Below are 23,944 nucleotides of genomic sequence, written 5' to 3'. Positions count from 1 at the left end.
GCTGTGTGGCAACTCCAACTTCAAGCAAATAGCTCTTGATTTCACCCAAAAGCTCACACTGAGGCGTTTCAGCTGAAATGAATCACTGCTGTCACGAGGACTAGGGCGTGGCGGAGGAGCTTTGTAATAAAAACTCTTTTGTTATAAAAACTTGTTTGAAGGGAGACTCGTAAAAAGGTCACAAAATGGCGAGCTCTGGATATGTGAAGTCCTCTTTAACAAAATAAAATAAGATATGAAACATATAGTGTTTTAGTGAAGTGTATTTGAGTGAAACTGCTTCTCGAACAAGAGAAAACGTAGTGCGGGACTGATTTACATAAATTATGTTATATAGATCAGTGGGCGACTCGATTTTGTCCTAGTGTTTGCTATTGGTCGATCTCATGTGAGTGACAGGTTGCTCCACCCTCGCGCCAGTCGTTGCAAGAGGGAGGGGAAATTATTTTGATTGAAGATTATGAGGACATGTGAATTAAAAAATGTATAAATAAGGATGTGCACGGATAAAACATTTATAATAAATACTGCAATATTTATAAAGAATTAAGCATCCAATAAATAGTGCAAAACCTTGAAAATGCACTGTTTTCATGATTTTAATAATATATTACACACATTAACTAACTTTCTCATACACAACGTGCCTTCTAAACACTCATTCGTCCAATCAGAGAGTGTATATCAATCCGCGCGCTTTGTCCTATGGACCGCTGTGCGCGGAGGGATATTTAAGGGACTACACCCAGAGCGGCGTGCAGCCGGGACTCTTTACTGCTCAAACTCACATTAGAGAAGGGGGCGTGCGGGACTCACAGTCTCACAAATTTACGGAAACCGCAAACTGAGGCCGCACAAGAGTGTCAGTCCCGTCTTTTCAGAGCCAGTGTGAGAGCGTTTGAGACCAGAAGGCAAACATGTCGTGGCAAAGCTACGTGGATAACCTGATGTCGGACGGCAGCTGCCAGGACTCCGCCATTGTTGGGTGCAACTCGGACTCTAAATACGTGTGGGCAGCGCAGGAGGGGGGCACGTTCATAAACATCACGGTAAATACGCGTTATTAACACGACAGCAATCTTTCAGCTGCATGTAGTCTGAGAACTGTGGCTGTTTCGATAGCTAGTAGGCTCCCTACATAGACCGCATTTTAGTCGGATGTTTTATTTTTCATTAAGGCCAAGTTTGTCACTGTATCATCGAGGTTAGCTTAATGTATTTGGCTAAAATAAAGGACGTTGTGACGTTAAAAAAGGTCTTATAGAAATGTGTGCAGTCATAAAGAGGGAGGTGGTGTTTGTGCAAACAGGCCGATCCGATCGACCGGTCAGATTCGAGAATCACTACGTTCACGCACTTGTGTAGGGGAATATACGCGTCATCCAGCCGCGGAATGTGCGTAACGACTTTCTAGAATACGGGATGGTCGCAGTACCTGCCAGTCCAAGATGGCGGTCGATAAATGGGTGTTAATTCATCCAGTAACAGCCTTATTTACCACACCGTCCTGTACTTTCCCCAGCTTAATGAACGCATTCGATGGCTTACTTTAAAAGTATGTAAGCATTGAAAACACTCGTTTTAGATTTGTCAACAGGTTAAAGGGATAGTTCACCTAATAATATATATTTAAAAAAAAAATGTCTTTCTCTCATGCCGTTCCAAACATGTACGGCTTTCTTTCTTCTGCGCAAAACAAAATAAGATATATTAAAGAATGTTGGTAGCCAAACAGTTTGTTTGTCCATTGACGTACATTCTATGAAATCAGTTTTATTTATTCTTCCAAATTTCATTTTTTTCCGTGTCACATTTTTTTTGGACTTCCATTTTAATGTTTAAATTGCATTTTAGTAATCCAAAATCGTGTCTAATTAATTAAAATCATAACACGTATACAATTTATCAATACAAAAACATTAAAAATAACACATTTAGGGCTGTATGAAATGTTTGTTTTTCTCAAATTCCAAAAATGTTTTCTGAAGGCCTAAAAATGTATTTTATATTTTAATTGTATGAAATTAAACTTTTAATAATTATGATTGATGTTATTATTATTAGTGTTCCATTGAGACGTAGCTAAATTCTACTGTTCATATATTTTTGTACACATAATTTCTTCAGGTTAAAGTGAACGTTTATTTTGACATGTTGCCATGAAGAGCTTTGTGGTTTAATATTCACAGACACTAGTCTATACTATAACTAGTCTTAAGTTTACTGGCCTGCTTTTTATGTATTCATCAAAAATTTGACAAGTTCCACGTTATACAGTAAATTCAGTTTATGACTATTCTGCTATTCCTCTGTTTTCCACATCGCAGAGATCATAGGGCCCTACTTCCATTAATGAAGGATACTAGGGAACATCTTTGGTCTTCCACAGAAGAAAGTCCATCCTACATGTTTGGAACGACATGTGGATGAATGAGTGATGACTGAATTTATTATTTGGGGTGAATATGCAACAGATTTGTAGATGACATATAACATTATAAATGAGTATTATGTCCTATTATATGCAGGTTTTGCGCAGACAAATTACTGTATTCTCTAAAACCGGTTGCATCTTTTCCCATTCTGACGTTCGGCATAAAGCCTATTGCAGGGCTCCTATGGCCGTGAAAACCCTGGAAATGTTAGGGAATTTTAAAACCGATTTGAAGGTCTGAAAGTTTCAAAGAGTTCATAAAAGACTGGAAAAGTCATGGGAATTCAATGGCTAGAAGGTGAAAGAGTATTGTTTCTGCTATGGAATGAGATTGGAAAAGTGTTAATTTTTAACTTCCTCCTTGGTAATAATTCAGAAAGGTGAGTTTCTGAGGATCAAATGAACAAAATTGTGTTTTTAAGGCGTCTCCATGTAGTTCGCCCTAAATTGAGTCACCTCATGGCGTTCCAAACCTGTACGACCTCTTTCTGTTAACGCTTGGCAGCCTCAGTCAGTCATACGGGTTTGGGATAGCAGCTTTTCCCTCGTAGTTTCCTGTTTTGCTAGCCAAGAATGAGTTTAAAGTTAGTGAGTTCTATTGCCATACCAGAGCTTCCAAACCTGACTGGAAATAACCTCAGCATGCTGATTCTCTCCGAAGGGAAGCTGCTTCAGTGGTTTGGCCTCAGGGACAAACAAAGCGGCTGTGACGTTATGCAGAACAAACGACAATGAACCCAATCAGAAAACTGCACGTTCAGACTTGATCTGTCAGCATTTGACAAATAAAGCCAATGTTTAATGTGATTAATGCATTCCAGTTTGAGGGTTAGGCAGAATGTTTCCCAGCTAGACGTTCCTTTTAAGGACGCGGGAACAAATCTGCTTTCATCATATTCCACAAATATCCCTTTAAATGTTCAGAGTACGCTAAAAATACACATCTTTCCAAACTTGATGATCAAAATGGAGCATGTGGTGTTTGTCAGTGTGAATATCAATGTTTTCATTGTTGGAAGACCATGGGCCCTATTTTACAGATCCGAGCTCATGGCGCAGGTGCACTGAGGGCGAGTCCGAATCCACTTTTACTAGTTTAACGACGGGATGTGGTCCTAAAGGGTTGTCTCTAGTCTCTTAATGAATCATGGGTGTGTTTTGGGCGTAACCTGCAATAAACCAATCATAGTCTAATCTCCCATTCCCTTTAAAAGCCAATTGCGCTCGTACCATCACGTACCTATTTACATGCGAGCGGAAAGACTGAACGCTTCTCCAGAGAGGAATCCTTTTATTTTTAAAATGTGTGTGTGCTGCTGCGCGTCCCTGTGTGTAATAATCAGAGTGTATGCGCGTTGGGCACCGCCTATAGGCGTGTATTACTAATACACCCTTTAAATAACACAAAAATACTGCACTATTGACTTTAGAGCAGGTTTGTGTTGGTCAATGGCGCAGTCGTTTTCAGTTCCTCAAAATGGCAACACACCAACAATGCACCTGAACACACCTCGTTTTCAGACCAGCACGCCCATGGGCGCCAGTGCATTTGATATTTTAAACAATGTGGAGCTGGATGTGAAAATGAGAACTGCGTCAGGCTGAAACTAGCAGAAAACACTTGTCATGCCTGGCGTCGCATTGCGCCGGGTGTATGATAGGGCCCAATAGTCCAAATGGACTAGCTGTTGGGTTGGGTTGTCTGCTAGTTCAGCAAAGGTGCGGTCAGATTTACTGGTGTTCAGCAATTTTTCAAGGTCAAAAATTTTTTTTTTCAAAAGCAGTCCACGTGACAGATTTGGCATTGGGTTGGTCATGCGGATTCTCACACCTTAAAGGTGTGGGCCACATTAATTGTGGCTTCATGAAATTTTGTGGGAAAATTTCAGTTGGAATTAGGGCTGGAACAATAAATCAACGCATCGTGAATCGAGAAATTATTCTGAATCGATTCTGAGCGTAGTTTTTAACAGCAGATGGCGCTTCGTGCTTTAGAAACAGCCGTATTAGCTCTGCTTGCTTCTAATTCCTTACACACCCCTTGAACCTTCTATAAAATATTTAAGTTGAAGCGAATCACAAGGGTATTTGCAGTGGGCCGTTTACATTAATCTTGCGTCATAAAAACATTCTAAGGTGCAAGTACATTCTCAGACTTCATTTAAAAATGGTTACAAACTAGCCTAGAGCGCCATCTGCTGTTAAAAACTAAGATCAGAATCGATTCAAGAGAGAATCGTGACGTATTCGGAAAATCTCAGAATTGATTTATTGTCCCAGCCCTAGTAGGAATGTGTTTGATTTGGAAATTCGTCGGAAAAGATTCCACACTCAACTGGTTCAAGTTTGTCATGCAAATTCTGTGTTTGACCTATCGAAAGGGTCTTGTTTTGACTGGCTTCGGTGTGAGCTGTGCTTCATGCGTCGCTACACTACTGACGATGGCTCTTTTTGCAAAATTGAGCTAATGTGACTAGTAGTGTTGTCAAAAATATCTATTTCGATATGTATCGATACTGAAATATCTGAAACGATACGATACTCATTTTCTACAGTATCGATACCAGCTGTTCTCCTCTCCGACCGACAGTGAGTTGACATGTACCCGCCTCCTCTCATTCAGTCCAGTTAACACGGCGAATGCATGTTCTGCTGGATTATTCTTCATGACTGTGTTAGTATTAGTGTGACCGGTCTGAATTTTGTGCGGGATTGCACATAACGTTAATTCTACTCATTCCCGCAGATTTCGCACTCGCATCTGAAGCGCACACACACATACCGTCACATGCGTCGTGTCACAATATATCCCAATACAAAAATGCAACAATAGATATTGTGGGTAGTGATCATCTGTGATGTGTATAGTTCACCCAATATAAAAATGTACAGTGTGAGAAATTCAAGTTTACAGAGTGTCAGAACTATGTTATATAATGGTGTATATTAGGGCTGGTCCGAATACCATTTTTTGAGCTTCGAAGCTTTGGTAGTGATCAACATCGAATATTCGAAGCTTCGGAGGGAAGGAGCTGAACATATCCTTCTCTCTAATAAAGGCTGGAATCTAGAGAAGCGGCGCGCCTCACGCGGGCAGGGCTTTTATGCTCCGCGAACGGGCAATGAACTAGTGATACAAAACACACAGATCTGTTACGTCCCAGTTTTGATATATTATAGTAGCTAAAAATAATTCTGTTCAGTTATAGAACAGACTAAGAAAAAATTTACTACTAAGAGACTAAGACTAAGAGCCCCTATTTCTGCCCCTGGGACGCAGGTTTTTTCCTTCATTTTATATTTTAGACATTCATTAATTAAAAGAAACAATGAGGTGTGCAGCGCTGGTGGAAACAACATGAGACTATGACAACACGACTGTCAAGATGGCTCACAGTGTTTAGAGTATCGCCGCAAATGAGTAAAGCAAGCCAACACGCAAACTGCCGAACCTCTTAGATGCTCAAAAACACAATCATCTTCATTAATGAGACTCAATGCTCTTACAGTGCTTAGGTCACTCGTTCTGATATTGCGGTCTTTGATCTTGAAATGAGCTGATGAATAGCCTATAATGCAGCTCATATCTGTTGCTTTCGTTGACATGAACTCCGTTAAATGTGCATATAGCGCAAGAATTGAAGATCGGATTTATATTAATTTTGCGGAGAGGTGTAAGTTAAGACAACCTGCCTAATTTTTATTGATTTCTTTTTGAACACGTTTCCTCAAAAAAAAAAAAAAAAACGTATTATAAGCAAGACAAGTTAAGTGTTGATTTAAGAGGATAAATGGATCAAACGTGTTGTTAACTCACTCAGTCCGCTTGGTCGTTACTTAAAAAAAAGAAAACTTTAATTTAACAATCAAAAAAATGCTTTAAACATTTGTCTAAATTAACTTAATAAAGAAACAAAACGAAATATAACTACTTTGACATTAAAAACAAAACTGAACTATTTTAATGGCTGCAACAATGTGTAATAGGGAGGAATGTTTACTCAAAAAAAAGGTTCTATATGGCACTAAAATAAAAAACAAATTAAATAAAAAATTAATTAATTAATTAAAAAAAACACGTCACGTCACTTCATTTTATTTGTTTTATTTGCGCCATTGCGAGCAGCATCAGCCTCAGCTTGTCAAAAATGCCTTTTTACTGTGGTGGTGGTGATAGTAGGCTAAATGTTTAAACCAACATTGTGATGCTTGAAGTGTTTTATATCTATGGATTTAATTACAAGTAAGACAAGTCCAGTGTTGATTTGAGAGGCTAAATTGATCCAACATGCGGTTAACTCACTGTCAGCTGCTGTCCGCTTGGTCATTACTTTAAAACAACTAAAACTTTAATTTAACAAACAAAAAAATGCTTTAAACATTTTTCTAAATTAACTTAATAAAGAAACTAAACAAAATATAACTACTTTGACATTAAAAACAAAACTGAACTATTTTAATGGCTGCAACAATGTGTAGGCCTAATAGGGAGGATAAAAAAATAAAATAAAAATAAAAAAATCAAGGGACTCGGGCTGATAGTTTTGGTAAGCTGTAGGACACGGCCGGGCTAAGGTCTAAGACTAACTACAATTAAAAAAACTGAACGTGCCACTCGAGCCAAACTAACGGCCGTCTCAGCACATCAGCAGCAGCAGTCAGATAATATTCTACACGAGAGCGAGGAGCTAAATTACAAGATGATCGCGGAATATTTGGTTTTAAAGCGATGTAAAAGCGCCTACTTAAGGGAGTTTGTCATTGTACTGTTTTGTTGCTATGTTTTTCATTATAGAATAATAGCTAATGAACCCACAATTCAAGCAACCCGCCCCTGAATTGGCAAACCGAAAGTAAACGCGGCGCAGAGCTGCATGCGTTCAGCCGCTCAGCGCACAAGCACAGCATTGAGGGAAACGCTGAGGGAATATTTTTTCACCGTCACATCCCTAACGTATAAAAAGGATAATACATTTTGATTATATTATTCTATTTTCCACAATGTCAAACGAATGCAGTTTAACCCAAAATGCAAGCTCAGACATGGCTTCTGCCACATAAGCTTGTGCAGTTGTGCGCTCTGGTGCACTGAACACTAAGAAGAAGCAAATATATTTATTAAGTATAACGAGGCTATTAAAATGGCTTGGCTATAAGATAATTGAAAAAAAGTATTCTATTTTATAGTGTAAACATATGCAAGCGCGAATGAGAGCCGTTTTGAGCGGGATGCCAGGTGTTCACGAAAAAAACAACAACAACAACGAATATTCGAATCACAAATTTGAAAATCGAATACCAACCCATCGAACGAATATTCGAATATTCTGGTCCAGCCCTAGTGTATATACAATGTGTAGTAATGCAATGGGGGAATATTTGTGGGTCCTGAGTAGGGCTAGGTGATATGGCCAAAAAATATCTTTTTTTTATTTAATTTTTTTGGTTGAATGGCGATACACGGGGATATATCCCGGTATTTTCTATGATTTTTCTATTTGTATAAAACATTTTTTTAATTATTATTAAAATGCAGTTTTATTTCACATCCTGCCCAATGATGTCCTAAAAACTGTTGTTATTGAAGGCTATAAACAAATACAGTGAATGTACCGTTGGTTATGCTATAATGTATGTAAAAAGGGGGTTAAAATCACATTAAATTCTAACATTGTTAATTTTGTTTTTAGATTGTAATGTTACAATTCACAAAAGCATATTAACCTACATTTTGTTTACCTCATTATAATGGTCACTTTCATAAAAAATTTACTTACTTGTAGGTTTAAAATTCCACATATGGCACATTTATTGTCCAACTACAAATATTTTAGAAATATGTATATTTTAGTCAGAATTATTGCGTTGCGCTCCGTCTGTTTGGTGCGCATGCATGCGGCGGCGCTCATTCATGGAAGCCTGAATTTTAGCGGAGATTCACTTGCAGAAGGCTTGACGTCTCCTGACAGCGAAATGGACATATTTGCATGCTTGACTTTCTAACATTTACAGATGGAGGAAATACCTGTGAAATGTAAGTTATGCACTGAGGAAAGCACCACATTTCAAGCGCATGAAGTATTTATCTGTCTGTCAGCACAAGTATCTATCAGAACATCTGACAGGGCAAGCTGCTTTAAACTATACGCGTTCACTATATCTTACCAGTTATTTTAAAGCCCTTAATATAAAGCATGTCATGTTGAGGACAAGTTGTATCATGCACTTTCCCTGCATCCGCTCACTCTGCGTACTTGGCTATTTTTAAGATGCACTCGTATCAATCTACTGTATATCGATATAAACTGTATTGCCTCATTCCATGATAGTGATGATGAGGTGAGCGCCAGTGAGCGGGCCTGCTCCACCTGTGGCTGCAGCGCCCCGATCAAACGGTCAGGGCGGCACTGTTAAGAGCAGAGATGGCCAATCATGCCAGTCGTTTTTTCTTATCAGTTTTTTGTCATGTGTTAAGCTGCCTTATTACTTCATTAATTGATACTATAAATATATTTCCAGGTTTATGAAATCTGCACGCGCTGCTTCAAAAAAGTTTTCCCCCATCCCATCATTGCCTGCTTGATCAGTAACGGTCTCTCTAGCCTAAGTAGTTTATAAAAACAGCTGACATTTTAAACTTATTTCCTTTATCGCTAAGAGCTGCTATGAGAGAGAGTTTCTGGTGGTCAATAAAGAAGGAAATTGAATTATTGCTGTTTAATTACAATGGGGATTCGTAAATGGAGGTTTTAATCCATGATTTGTTAAATGTGTTTAAAATTAAGTGGTTCAACACAACTCGATTTAAAATAAAGCCTGGATCAACAAATCCTAGATTAGCTTTAAACTGTTCTTAATTGAATCCTTATTAGCTTATATAGCTGTTTTACATTTATTACATTTCTGTACCTGAAATTAATACTACACCTGTAAAAAAAAAAATGTATCTATAAAAATAACAGAAAGTACGGACAGCTCCTCATTACCCGTTACCCCTAAAACGGTGCAAAATTCAAAATGCCGGTAAAACACCTGTAAAAACCCCCCCACAAAATTCTGTTAAATTAATAGTACATTGTGCTGTATTTTTCAAGGATTTTTTTTAGTGTACAGTTAGACTGTAATTTATTTGTTTACATTGTATTCATCTATGCCTGAAATTAGTTCTTTTTATGCATTTGACTGTTCACATGCCTTTTTAATAATGTTTGACGTTAGGCAAGTCGTTTACTCAAAGTGCGCTTTAAATAATAAATGGAAATCATTGAACATAATTGAACATTTTACCTCGATTACGATTAATGAACGATTAATTTGCTCTTTTTTTCATTTTCACTGATAAGGTTTGTACTGTAAATGTTTAACTATTAAAGGTGGGATATTTTTTTTCTAATGAAAGTGCATTTCTTTGTGTTTTTTTTTTTTTTTTAATACTTGAAGGAAACCGTTCACTTTCAACAGTTATTGTCTATGGGTCATAACGTTTACAGATTTACAAATTACAGATTTCTGTTTGTTGTACATCATATACATTAGCACAGTAGGCCTGCATTACACTTAGTACAGTAAACGTACAGTAGGAATGGATTAATGTGAGTGATTGTGTGCAAATTGGTCCTACCGTTTCTATTAATTATGAAGCTGTGGTTTGTAGTTACTTTAAAGGGTTACTTCAGTGATTTAGCATTAAGCTTTGTATTAGTAGAAACCCGGTAGTATATTCAAATTATCGTACTTTTCCCCCCTCATGTGCCCCTGAGACGAGAGAATTATGCATTTTATTTTTGGAAAAAATCCTCCGATTACATAAAATGACGATATTTACGTCATCGGAAGATTTTTTGGCCTAAGGCTAGAGACTACAGCCAGTAGTAGGAGTTAGTTCCGCATGTTTTCAACCCACCCACAGGAGTGATCTCACTTACATAATGTAAATGCGCACGGCCGCTCAGCTCGGGCATTCATAACGGAGCGGTGAGGAGCAAAGTGAGTGTTTCAACTTTTTAATGAATTCCTATGAAAGTTAAGCTTCCATAGGCATGATCTGAAAACGCGCCAGACTGGACACGTGTCGTGAATGACTGCCGCGCTTACCTCAGCTCTTCGCTCTCGTGATGAATGAAATCTGACTCCTGCTGCGTGTGTCGTGACTTTAGTTCGGCTCACTCACACTTTATTGAAAAGACACGTTCAGTTTTTAATTATAGTGTCTGTTCTCTAACTGAACGAAATGATTTTATTACTATGAAAATCAAAACGACGGTGGGGCGGTGTCATGGTGGGCAAGTGATATAACCAGTGGCTGTGGCTTTGGGAGTGGCCTTTTCTCAGTCTAGAAGGCACCAAATTCAAAAATAATTTCACATTTCTCGTTCTTAAATTACCCAGTTTAAATGCATTCATCTTCCCAGCGCTGAAGTACCCCTTTAAAGGTAGACAAATCTATGCTATAACGGTTGAGTTTAAGCTACTTTAGTGATAAATCACAGGACCACATTGACAGTGAGTTTCTGCGCTGATGTGCAAGCTATTGTCTGTATGAGTGTTCGTGTGTCACAATATATTAGGCATTAGTTCAACGTAATACACATCCGATGGTCTAAAAGGTTCAAATGGGCTGGCCTTAAAACACATACAATTGACAAAGTTTTGTAAGGGTGAAAGTGATCGGGCTGCAGGGCATGAGCGTTGTCAGAGACACGACACGGCTCAGCTCTCTGTGTCACAGAAAAAAGCTCACGAGCACTGAACAGAGATGTTTGCTGTATTCTTGAGTAGTGTAAAATCGCTTGATTGTTCAAATTGGGAAGCCTTTACGTCCATATTGTTTTACAGTCTATGGTTTAGTGTCCATGACGTCACCCATAGGATTCTGAAGAGCAGTTTTGAAGCGTAAAGTAGGGACGAGCTGGCCGTTACCATCTTAGCAATGCGTCATTGCGTGTCACTCCCGTATAATAGAAAATGGGCAAAGAGGCGGGACGTGGGTGGAGCTGAGGTGACGCGATGACTAACAGACAGCAGACAAATGGCTATCCACCTGACACTTAAAGTGGCTATGCCCTTAATTATGCAGAACTTTAAGGCTTTATATAATGTAAACGAATCTTCTGGAGCCTTGTCTGGAGGAGGTTGCTGCTTGCTTTACACACATTTAATTGACAAACTCCATGAGGACGCAAGTGAAAGTGATCTGGCTTCAGGGCTTGTGCGCCGTCTGTGTGTGCGTGTATCAGCGCATATAAGAACGGCGATTAACTTGCCTGTATAAAACATGCAATTACCATAGTAATTCTGAGCATCCAGACTGTATAAACAAAGATAACTGCTCCTGCACTTGATGTGACTGACGGGGCAGAGTCGCGTGACTAAAACCGAAATAACCGACATGGGAAAATTACGTCGGTTAGAGGTTCTGAATTTCGGTTTTGATTACTTTTTCGATTCATCGTCCAGCCGTAATCCGATCCATGACTCAAATTTACTATGATCCATGGAACCACTAAATGTGACCGGGCCTTGAATAGCCTCACTGAAGTGCAAAGTCTCTTAGTTTGTCTAGATGGCCTGCATCGTGCACTCCATAGTGCATCAGGCTTCTCTACCAGTGCCCATCTACAGTTGTCACTTTGCATTTGGCTGTTCATTAATCCATAATAAACTGAAAAACACTAGACAAGATGGTTCCACATTTAATATGCTGTTATTTTCTCTATTATCAGCCAACAGAAATCGACGTCCTAGTAGGGAAAGACCGACAAAGTTTCTTCACCAACGGCCTGACCTTGGGTTCAAAGAAGTGCTCTGTTATCCGAGACAGCCTCCATGTGGACAGTGATTGGACAATGGACATCAGGACGAAGAGTCAGGGAGGAGAGCCAACATACAACATCACTGTCGGCAAAGCGGCCAAAGGTACACATCCTTTCTTACACTGGTTCAGTTTTTTTTAGTGGTAGATGGATAATATAGCAATTTAGATGTCAACCTTTCCTCAATATATCTTCATGAAATTCATGCATCCTGTTTATGGTTTTAAGAGCCAAATGCCATTAAATCCTTTAGCGTTTGGTGTTTCAGAGACACCTGGGGCCTATATCATGATGGTAGTTAAACAAACTCAAACCAATCAATTCAGGCTTTGTTGGTCCCATGATGCTGATCATCAACTTTCTCAGGCTTTGATCCTGAGTTTAGCTGTGACATCAGTAGTGAACAGCCAATCACATGCTGTGGATCAGTAAAACTGTGACTCGCTTTTCGCGAGAGAAGCAGCAAAATTCACTTCCCTCTTCTGCAGAATATTACATGATTGAAAAATATTAAGAACTTAAACAAATTTACACTGCAAGAAAAGAACTGTCTATGAAAGAGGACAACTTAAAGGAACACTCCAAATAAGCGGATATTCCAACTCCCCTAGAGTTAAACAGTTGACTTTTACCGTTTTCGAATCCTTTCAGCCGATCTCCGGGTCTGGCAGTAGTAGGAAAAATAGGAAATAGGAAAAATATCAAGTCTTTGGTAATTTTTTTTTTTTGAGCGCGATGCTAACGGTCTAATCCGATTCAGTGATCTATGCTAAAAGTGCTACCGCCAGACTCTGAGATCGGCTAAAGGGATTCGAAAACTGTTAAACTCAACTGTTTAACTCTAGGGGAGTTGGAAAATGAGCCTATTTTCAAAAAAGTGGAGTGTTCCTTTAAAGAGAAATTGTACTACGTCAGTGCAAGTAAGTTATGAAGTTAGTTTAGTTGATATAGAGAGAATTGAACATTTAAGCTCACGTGTAGTCATTTTTATAGCTTTATTTACTGATTTTAAAGCTTATTTGTATGACCTTTTATATAGGCTCGTTATACTAATTTTAACTAAGTGCCTATTAATGATTGAATAACTAAAATTATACATGTGTAGTTGATTACGGGTATAATTGCATAAATTACATCTAAATCATTCAAAATTATTATAAATAAGCATTGTTAAAAGCCATTTGCAATGTAGTGACCTAATTTGGAGTAGAAACGGGGAGTGAATTTACTGCATCAGAGATGTGACCCTTTGCTCACAGCTGATTGGTCCAATTTCGGTTTGAGATCTCTTACCTGGAACATAACCTGCCCTGGAGCAGGTTAGCTGTGGAGCGTAAGTTACTACGGAGATAAACACAGCTAAAAGCCAAACCACTTTAATGGTACCAAAAACCCAGGATTGGCACAAAGTAAGCTATAACACATCTGGCGAGCCAGCTAAACCGGCTTCATGGTATAGGCCCCTGGAGTTTGGGTGAACTGTTTAGGTTGAATATTTTTTTTTTTACACATTTTAAACCCCGCCCCTTTCTGTAGTAGCCTTTGTAATTGAAATCAGCTCAAGTGTCCACATTAGTGTAACATAAATAATGAAAATTAAGGAATTTTGATTGTTTTTTTTGTTGTTGTTGTAACATGGTGGGAATCAGGCTAAACAGGCTTAATTAAATTTTTTTGATGGAATATGACTCAAGCACTTGCCAGTACGGGTCATCTAAAGCCACCTTTCGTAAGCTAGCTAGTCTCTGTTGATCACGAGACCCGTCGAGGTACATTCCCTCTCATCTGCATGCGTTCCTGCTGATCTCACACGCATCTTTGGCTCTGCTGCTCTTTAAAATGTGAGCGGATTTCCTGTTTCCTAAAATAAAACTGTTCTTCATGAATCAATCTCTTTCATAAACCTCACGGCATGTATTGAGGAGAGGAACTAAACCTGCTATCCTGCTTTCCTACTTTCCTGCATTTTGATTTCACATGCTTGAGTTTAAATGTTCAAGTGAATTGGAGAAATGCTGGACCAATAGACCTGATCTAAATGATAACACTATAATAACTTTCATTATATCTCAGCGCACAAATCATTTCATCGGTTTCAAACAGCCCTACAACAGCAAGAACCAGGAAACGGGATAGTGTTTACGTGTTACTTTCGGTATCTCCATAGATAAGTAGTTATGATTGTCGTGAGGATTAAAAACGTGATGTACAACATAGAAATCTTGATGTGGGGATCATGGTATAAGGGGGATAATTGATAATGCATTAATGCTACATTACCACCTCGGATATGCATTAATTTTAATAATTTTGTGGCCTGTCGTCAGTTGAAAAGTTTGGAAACTTGATTTATTTTTTTTATAACCCGTGATTTTTTTTTTGAGGTTTTGAGTCAGCCATTTTATTATTTTTTATTTTATTTATTTTTTTAAAGATATTAATGCTTTTATTCAGCAAGGATGTTAAATTGATAAAAAGTGATGGTGAAGATTTATATTGTTAGAAAATATTTTCAACAGTGATAAATCATCTCCGAAATGGATTTCTGGAGGATCATGTGACACTGAAGACTGGAGTAATGATGCTGAAAAATCAGCTTTGATCCCAGGAATAAATTATATTTTAAAGTATATTAAAATAGAAAACCATTATTTTAAATTGGAATAGTATTTGGCAATATTACTTTTATTTTTTTATTATTTTTTTAAATCAAATAAATGCAGGCTTGATGAGCATAGGACTTCCTTCAAAAACACCCACCCATCCATTCACTCATCCACCCATCCATCCGTCCACCCATTCATTCATCTGTCCATCCACCCACCCATTCATCTATTCCTCCACCCATTTATTCATCTATCCACCCATTCATCCGTCCACCCACTCATTCATTCGTCCACCCATTCATCCATCCGTCCACCCATTCATTCATCTGTCCATCCATTTATTCATTCATTCATCCACCCATTCATTCATCTATCCATCCATTCACCCATCCAACCGTATCTATCCATCGATCTCTAAATCTCCTGATGACCCTTAAGTGCCTCGAACAAAGCTTTATTTTTTTTTTAATAATCAGTGCCACAAACCTCGCAGAATTTGTTAAATGTTAACGAAAGTTATTAAAAGTGTTAGAAGTATCTAAATCAAGGTGTTTCCTCTAATCTTTCACTGTGCATGCGTGTGCTCTTGATCTCTTTCTGCTTTTTATTCTGTCCTATCTCAGCCTGTTGCTGTTGGTTTGGCTTTTCTCCAGGGCTGGGATTGTCCTGTCCTCTTAACTTCCTTTCTCTGTCTTTTTCTTTCAGTCTTGGTTCTTGTAATGGGCAAAGAAGGCGTCCACGGTGGCGGCTTGAATAAGAAGGCATTTTCAATGGCAAAATACTTGAGAGATTCAGGGTTTTAGCTTCTTTTTTCTTTCTTTTTCTTGATCAAGTAGTGAAATTTAGGGAGGGGAAAAAGTCACCCACGTTTCCAAAATAAGCTGTGAAGAATTTTTTTTCCCCCCATGAAACACATTTAAAGTTTTTGGACATCTTAATGGCAAGGAAGGGTAATGAATCTTGTGTCAACAATTGCATCCTTTTTTAAGTTGGGAAAGTTGTTTCTTTTCTTTTCCCCCGCCCCTCAAGTTTGTTGATTTCTGTTCTTGTTTTTTTTCCTTGTGTACTCCAGCATTGGTTATAGTCATGGGAAAGGAAGGTATCCATGGAGGGCAGCTCAACAAGAAAGCGTTTACCATGGCTGATTACCTGAGGAAATCTGGATATTAAGACACCTGCCCACCTAGCTGCTCATTCTTACCAACACTAACCTTTCTAGACCAGATTTGCTTCATCTATTGGTTTTCAACTTGTTCCATCCCCAATTTCTTTACATCCCCCATCCCATATATGTCCATTTATTGTGTTCGTTCCCATTTTGGCACTACGATTCCATTGCTAAACATGACCAAATGTAAGTGTGAAGACTTCACGTCTCATTTCTGCTTATTCATGGAAAGAAAACGAACATTCTGGGTGTTTAGTTTATTACCAAGGGCTTGAGCTAAACTCAAATTCCCCTTCCTAGAGCAAATCTGGGAAGGTCGACTGTATACATATCTCCGAGCCTACCGAATGGACCTTAGTCAGGATGGGCGGCATTTTTAATTGGCTTCAAATTAAATATGCCGTCTGCGCTAACAAATGTCCTTTCCTTTATTTTCCCTCAACCCAAAGTTTGCGGTCATTGACGCTTCAGCTCTAGCTGTAGACGCGACTCTTCCCGAATGACAGATTCATGTTCTTTCCCTTTCTTTCCAACATTCATGGAGTGGAGGTCGAGCTCTATTTTTGGGCTGCAGGTAGCATTTTCTCCCATCAACCCCACTATTGAATGTTCATGGACATTCCGCCATTGCACTTATTTTGCTAGCTTATGTAATATATTTTTTAATATCCAAGACGACTGCCATTTCAGACAGTGGGTATTTGGAGTATACAGTTTGAATTCTTTTCAATTGGACCAATTTTTGGGTTATTTACACACTACATTGACCAACAAAACACTAACATCTGCTTGCGAATGAGACTTAGGTCTTGTTTTGTCAGCTCTTTCAACACTTGAATTGAATTGAACCCATGCTGTGTCATGACTGTGGGATAAATCGCCTTTGAGTCGTCGGCGGTACAACTGTCTGTCAAAACTTGATGTTTTATCAAGTCCAAATGTTCACTGTTAAGTATGACACTCCAATCATAATGTGTATTCTGTGCCATAATGTAGAGAATCTGTTGCTATTTGATTCGAACAGCTTCCCAAATGACTCGATCAGTTCTTTCTTTCGCGGGTTTCTAGTGTCTACAAAAGCTCTGGCCTTGTGGGATATTTTGACTATGGTTCACTTCTTGTTTCCCTGTACTCTTTTCATACATCTTGGATACAGTCTGATATGTCTGATTTCATATGCATAAACCAAGAAATGCCATAAATTAATTTCACCACCTTGTTTACAGACAAATTAAATAAATCTATTCCAACCAAATTACTTGTTGGTTTCTTTTGCTGAATGTTATTTATTATTATTTTTTTTTAAAGGGGTTATTTCATGAGGAATCTTTGAAAGTTAGATGAACTAAAACTTGCCTAGTTTGTACAAAAATTGGAAACTGTTAATGGAAAACAAATTTGTTAGTAGTTTTATCACACAAAAAGTCTTATGCACATAAAATGGGAAGGTGTTTTTTTTTTTTTTTTTACACGGAGTTGATCATTTTCACCTTTCCCACCATTTTGTTGAATGTTACATTTAAACCGAATTTAATGTAACAAAACTTTCAGGGCTGCACTAAAATGCGATTAACTCATTAAATAATGTGATATCATAATTATTTTGAGAAAACATCCCTACAACTTCTGAACGTGAACTGCAGGGTCTTTCCCTGACATGTTTGAGAGCAAGTTAATGTGCCTCGACTTGACCTTTCACATTGTTGTTTTGATAACACTGAAACTAGAAATGTTTCCCTTTATTTATTCTCCAGACATTCCTCTTTAAATGAAACCAGCTGTTTAAAAAGTTACCTACATTTTGTTCTTGACCATTGAAACTGGTTAAAATTCAACAATTTGAACATGGATCTGCTTTGAGATCCTCATATCTATGGGACTGAACTATATAGGGCCTTGAAAATGAAGATTCCAAATTAACGGTTTATTAAAGGAATAGTTCACTTCAAAATGGTGATATTTTACTCACCCCTATCTCATCCAAGGTGTTCGTGTCTCTTTCTTCAGTCGAGTTTTTCTCCACATCATAGACTTCAATGGCAACCAAAATGTTGAAGGTTCAAAACAAATGCAGTTTCAAAGGAAGGGCTTCAGAGCCTCTGCGTGATCTCAGACGAGGAATAGGGTCTTATCTAGCCAAACCATCGGTCATTTTCAAAAAATATTTGAAATGTGTATATACTTTTAACTTAAATTGATCATCTTGCGCTGCTCTGAGGCTCGCAATGGATTACGTAATCACGTCGGAAAGGTCACGCTAGACTAGGGATGCACGGTATACCGGAATGTGTGTGTGTATATATATATATATATATATATATATATATATATATATATATATATATATATATATATATATATATGATTATTATTTCAAACGGTAGAATATCATGATTTTTCAGTATATGCTGCTGTTCCGATGTTCACAGCAGTGTGCTACCCAAACTGACGTGAAACCAGCAAATGTGGCAACACAGAACAAAAGGAATACAGCAGTTGAATCGCACTCAACACGCCCAAAACGAATTAATTAACAGAGTAGATGTGAAATTTGGAATTACTTTGCTTCTAAAACTGCTGAAGAACCATCAAAGCTTGCCAAGCATCACTTGCCATTCCCGACTTGTACAAGACATTAAGAGATCGACAGGTGAGTGCATCATTCAAACAATATAATTTAGACCTTTTTCTTTTAATGCTGATCAACGCACATGCATAAGATCGTATTGTTTAAATATAACAAAATCGCCAGCGTTCGATTTCAATCAGTGATGTTTAAATTTTATAATATTTGCACGCTTACTATTGCACTATTTACATTCGCGAAAGACATAACCAACTGTGTTTGTGACTACTCACTAGGGCTGTAATCAACCAAAGAAAATCTTGGTCAACTGAAGTCCTGAAATCTTTGACTAAATTCCGTTAGAAAAAAAAAAGTAAATTAATTAGCTGCGCACTGTGCGCAGTACCTGGTAACCTTGTCTGCCTAAATTAATTATAAATAAATAAACATAAACTAGTAGGTTATTTGCAGTATATTAAATCGTTTTTGACCTGATTATTTTTCACTGAAATGAGTCTGACACACGAGTCTGTCGGCTCTGACGGCGTTGCATCACGTGCACCTGATTTTCGAAAATGGAGTACTATGGTGTCAACTAGTGAGATCACAAGAATTTTTGAGGATTATGCAACATAATTTAGATAATTGTTTTTGTCATATGTATTATAATAACTGACAGACACTATCATTTCAGCCGCTCTGTGCAGCTCGAACATAGGATCAGCTCAGCTTCGTGGCTGAGACACGAATAGACTATTAACTTAAAGCTTTTACTCTTAAACACAAAAGGCACGTCCACTTTAATAAAAAAGGAAAATGTATTAAACAAGCCAGATTAAGAGCAAAAATGAAATAAAGTGCATACCTGAAAAATAAAGCATAAGCTCAAAACTAATACAAACAGTGGGCACAGCGCCATGCGCATTAGGCTCCAAATAAAAGATTAAAGTGCCCAAATCCAATAAATAACACTAGAAATAAATTTGCAGTTTGCACAAAAATAAAAGGTACGGGGCAACCTAACGCAGACAAGTTAGCTTACCATTTTTCGGTGATATGACATGTTTGTCGTCGAGCTGTGATTTGCAAACTGTTGCTTGCAAAATTTGCATTCAACTTTTTTCCCTTTTTCTTTAAAAAAAAAATGCTGCCACACTGCCGACGTCTTTGTTGACATGGTAGAAGGGGACTGACTAGGAAAACGCTCTCACAATTAAATAAATATTATACTGCAAAGTAGCCTAACGTTACTTCAATCTGTCTCTTCTCCAGTGGGTAGAGCTAATCCAAAAGAAGTGAAAACAAGGGGGGTATTCTGAAGACAGACTGTTACCTGTGAAACAGGGGTGCTCTGAAAACACCCCCATTAGCAATTAGTGCTTTCCACCTGATGAAATGAACGTGGCAAAAAAAATCGGAATTTTGGTCGAGCCAGAACGTATCAACTAATAATCGACTAATCGCCTGGGAAATTACAGCCCTACTACTCACTAAAGATGGACATTTTTGACATTGTGTGTATTTGACTAAGAAAAACAATAATTTGGAATGCGCAAGCTCTTTAGGCTTGTGTGTTTGTTGTTGGTATGAGCGCAAAGAAAACTCTCAGAGCTCCCATACCATGTATTACGAAATGCTATAAAATCGTTTGCACATTCAAATTGCCATAGTTTAAAAAGACGTGGGCAAGTGATTACCGTCAGCTCTCCCGAAACGGCAGCGAAAGTGTTGAATCTGAGTGCGCAGATGGCTTTTATAGTGCAGGTGCGATTTTATTTAATTTTTTTTATTTTGAAGCCAGAAGCAATTTGCAAATTGAGTTTGAGATGGGAGATGCGCAGTATTGCTGAAATTACTTCTCACAAGAACATTTCCAAATGCCTGATTTGATGTGATTACTCTTTGTTGATTAATTTAATAATGAACATTTGCGGTAATTTCCCGCTCATAAACCCCAAACTTGTGAGAGTGAGTAAAATGATGCGCAATACCCGTGCCAAAATTCAGACCCTGTATGGGATCGATTTAATATTGGTACTTCGGTATTAGATTGTGGTACCGTACCGAAGCCAAAATTGTGGTATCGAGCCATCCCTAAGCTAGATGTAGGTGGAAGTACCGCCCCAAGCGAACTTTCAAAGACAAACGCCCTTTACCAAAAAACACTCCATCTTCAACTTCAAAATCGTCTGACATCGTTGTTTTACCCTCTTTTTTTTTCACTGGCGAACTGAAGGCCCTATTCCTTTGAATTCCTATTCCTATTCTGAACCCCTTCCTTTGAAACTGCATTGATTCTCCATTGAAGTCTATGATGTGGAGAAAAATCCTGGAATGTTTAACTCAAACTTAATTTCTTTTCGACTGAAGAAAGACAAGACATAAACATCTTGGATGAGATGGTGGTGAGTAAAATATCAGAATTTTCCTTTTGAAGTGAACTAATCCTTTAAGAATGAGAATCTAGAAGGCTATTAAGATATCTTGAATACTTTGAGCTACAGGCATGCAAACTTTTAGAAAAAGAACATTTTTTTGGCACTCCGACAGGAATGTTCTATGCAATTGAACTGATAGAAAAACACACGATACATTTCTAGTTTCAACATAATTTTTTGTTCAGGTATTCCTCTTTAAAAGAAAAAAGTATCCACTGTGAAGAGACATTTGGTTCTTGACCACTGAAAATGGGTTAAATTCAACAATTTGAACTTGGAGCTGCTTTGAGATCCTCATATCTATGGGACTGGACTGTATTGGGCCTTGAAAATGAAGATTCCAAAAGAAACATTGATTAAAGAATGAGAATCTAGAAGGATATCAAGATATCTTGAATACTTTTAGAGTTACAGGCATGCAAACTATGGAACATATACATTTCTAGTTTAAACATCTGTTCTTCAGATATTCCTCTTTAAATGAAATGAGCACCAGCTGTATGCAAAGACACATTTGGTTTTTGGCCACTGAAAATGTGTACAATTGACATTTACATCTCCATAGCTCTGGGACTGAACCATCGAGGGCCTTTAAAATGAAGAAACTAAAAGAAAAGTTGAAGGATCAGAATCTAAAAGGATATTAAGATGTCTTTAATACTTACTGTTGGCATATAATGCAAAAAAGATTGATTAGAGTCTACGGATTTCACTAATAGACCTACCAATCTATGTGTGAAAATAAAATAATGATGCTGCCATCTTTCTAAAGTCATTTTTACACCCCTGTAATTTGGCTCCAAATCTCAGGTGAAAATTGTCATTTTGACCCTCTTCTACAAAACAGTGGATTATTAAACGGGGACATTTAATCTTTAGGATCGCTATGTTTGTCTTTCTACACAAATATGAAATTTGACACAATGACCCAGCAGAGTTTTACTTTAGCGTTGCATATAACGTGTCATTTTAACTTCAATGTAAACCAGGCCTACATTAGGTTAATTTAACAGAAATTGAATGATCAAATATAAAAACAAAACACTTAGTCTTCACAGTGTGTATATGGCCATATAAGCTGTGGAAGAGAACTGAATTCTGGAACATGCGCTGTCCGAGTGGCGGCGACTACTTCGCGTATTGCATTTAATAACGTTAATCATGTCACACGTGTGTCCTGTCCACATGTCGACCTAAAACGTAAGACTTATTGTAATCTTTTGAAGTATAAAATCATTATCGTAAGCCATTGCGATAAGTACATTTGCAATATTATAATTTTGATATATCATGCAGCCCTACTTTCTACCAAAGTGTTAATGTGGCGATATTCAAACCGAACCGAAAAACCACGATACACAACCCACGGCAGGGCTAAGACTAACTTTTTTCACTAGGAGCACAGTGGCCCCCAACTGAAAATTTTAGGGGCACAACCAGAAAATTTAGGGTCGCACACCGTAAATCAACATGCAAACCAAATCTACTAATTTCCACTTTATTACTAGTCTCGTTAAGGTTTTAACGGTATTACTACTCTTACCCATACTGCTTATCGATCCGGTACTTTAGCGGTATTCTTATCGGTTCTTTTTATTATACTGTATTTTTTTTTTTTTATGAAAAAAAAAAACATAATTAAGAACATAATTAACATGGCTTTATAATCTGAAAAGTAAAATATCTATAGCAAAAGAAACAGCAATGTTTGAACAAAAATATAAAACATCTATTTGTAAATGGACCAGTGTGCAGGCATTCGGAAGGTCTGCTAACATTAATATTACTTAGAAAGAACAAACCTACAAAGAAATCTAATAAAGTAATGAAATGTAAAATAACACTGCATAGTTTTCACTGTATAAATTGATCGATTAATGCTTATAAAAGCTTAAGTTATTCATTCAAGAGATGTGAATATTTTCCCTTTGCCTTTTGTTAGTTTCGAATTAATGGCTCAATCGTCAGCAGGTTTATTAGACGCTGCCCCTTTAAGACCGAATGCAGAAGCGGATTATTGTGCATTTAATAGCTCTTTATTATCAAACACATCCCGCAGTTTGGCAACAGTAGAGACTGCAGTTTACAACAATCACTGATTCTGACTTTAGGTTTAGGGAGAAATGACAGCGCAAGGCTGTGAAGGAAAGGATGTCGCGCTCGATGGAACACGGCTATAGGCATAGTATTACCTCATCTCTTCTTTTTATAATTATTGGAAGCCGAAATCGAAAATAAAATTATTTAATATCACAGTACATCCCTAAAGTTTAAGCAGACTAAACGTTTGTGTAACGTTAGTTCTCTTGGCCGTCGTCACTCATTAAGGTGACTGTGGTGGTGTTGTGTTCGCTGTAGCTCCACGTGAGAGAGCGCTCGCTCGCTTTCTCTCTCTTCTGGATTGCGAATAGCAAAAATGCATCACGGACAAATGGTTTAATATTATCTCGTATAGAAACGGCTGGCAAAGATAGAATTTGACAGATATAACGTCTATCAAGTATAAATAGTATGTGTATTTTCAAAATTTCTCCAGTACCGACAGCAAGCAAATTTACTGGTCGCACATGTGTAACTGGATGTAAAATTCAGTCACACACACTCAAATTTTAGCCGCAAAATGCCACCATTTGGTCGCAGTCTGGAGCCCTGCACGGTACGAACCGCAATACTCTCATGTCAAACCTAACGCGCCCGCTTCCTGCTGCCCCGGCCCAGCTCTCATGTCACCACATGCCACAAATTATTTTTCTTCCTTGACATTTGATTAAATAGTAATTAGTACACTTTTAACAACTAATAATAGCTATGTTTTTACAAAATATTATATTATTTACTACATTTACACTAACTTTTGTCTTCAAGTGCATGTCACGTAACTTGGGTGATCGCTCAAGCTGCGTGGTGGAATGACAAACCA

At 37.9% G+C, this 23,944-nt stretch overlaps 1 protein-coding gene across 2 annotated transcripts; it reads left to right on the top strand.

Annotated features, from left to right (window-relative positions):
- The first annotated feature begins 708 nt into the window (after positions 1–708).
- On the top strand, positions 709–17,298 carry pfn2b (profilin 2b). 2 transcript variants are annotated; one of them, XM_079807955.1, is made up of 3 exons: positions 709–1,049; positions 12,157–12,349; positions 15,925–17,298. In XM_079807955.1, exons 1-3 carry the CDS (start codon positions 918–920, stop codon positions 16,020–16,022), a joined length of 423 nt encoding a protein of 140 aa, XP_079664081.1. In that variant the 5' UTR covers positions 709–917; the 3' UTR covers positions 16,023–17,298. The 2 variants fall into 2 exon arrangements, with proteins under 2 accessions (XP_079664081.1, XP_079664082.1); XM_079807956.1 differs by having other exon boundaries at positions 756–1,049; positions 15,558–17,277.
- Positions 17,299–23,944: the final 6,646 nt, after the last annotated feature.

This window comes from Gobio gobio, assembly GCF_949357685.1.
Source record: "Gobio gobio genome assembly, chromosome: 24".
In the NCBI taxonomy this organism is placed as follows: domain Eukaryota; kingdom Metazoa; phylum Chordata; class Actinopteri; order Cypriniformes; family Gobionidae; genus Gobio; species Gobio gobio.
This window is presented reverse-complemented; position numbering and strand designations above follow the sequence as displayed.

Coding starts and splice junctions, on each gene's coding strand:
- pfn2b (XM_079807955.1), top strand. CDS start 918: ATGTCGTGGCAAAGCTACGTGGATAACCTGATGTCGGACGGCAGCTGC. Junction 1,050..12,156: donor GCACGTTCATAAACATCACG/GTAAATACGCGT, acceptor CTCTATTATCAG/CCAACAGAAATCGACGTCCT. Junction 12,350..15,924: donor TGTCGGCAAAGCGGCCAAAG/GTACACATCCTT, acceptor TGTGTACTCCAG/CATTGGTTATAGTCATGGGA.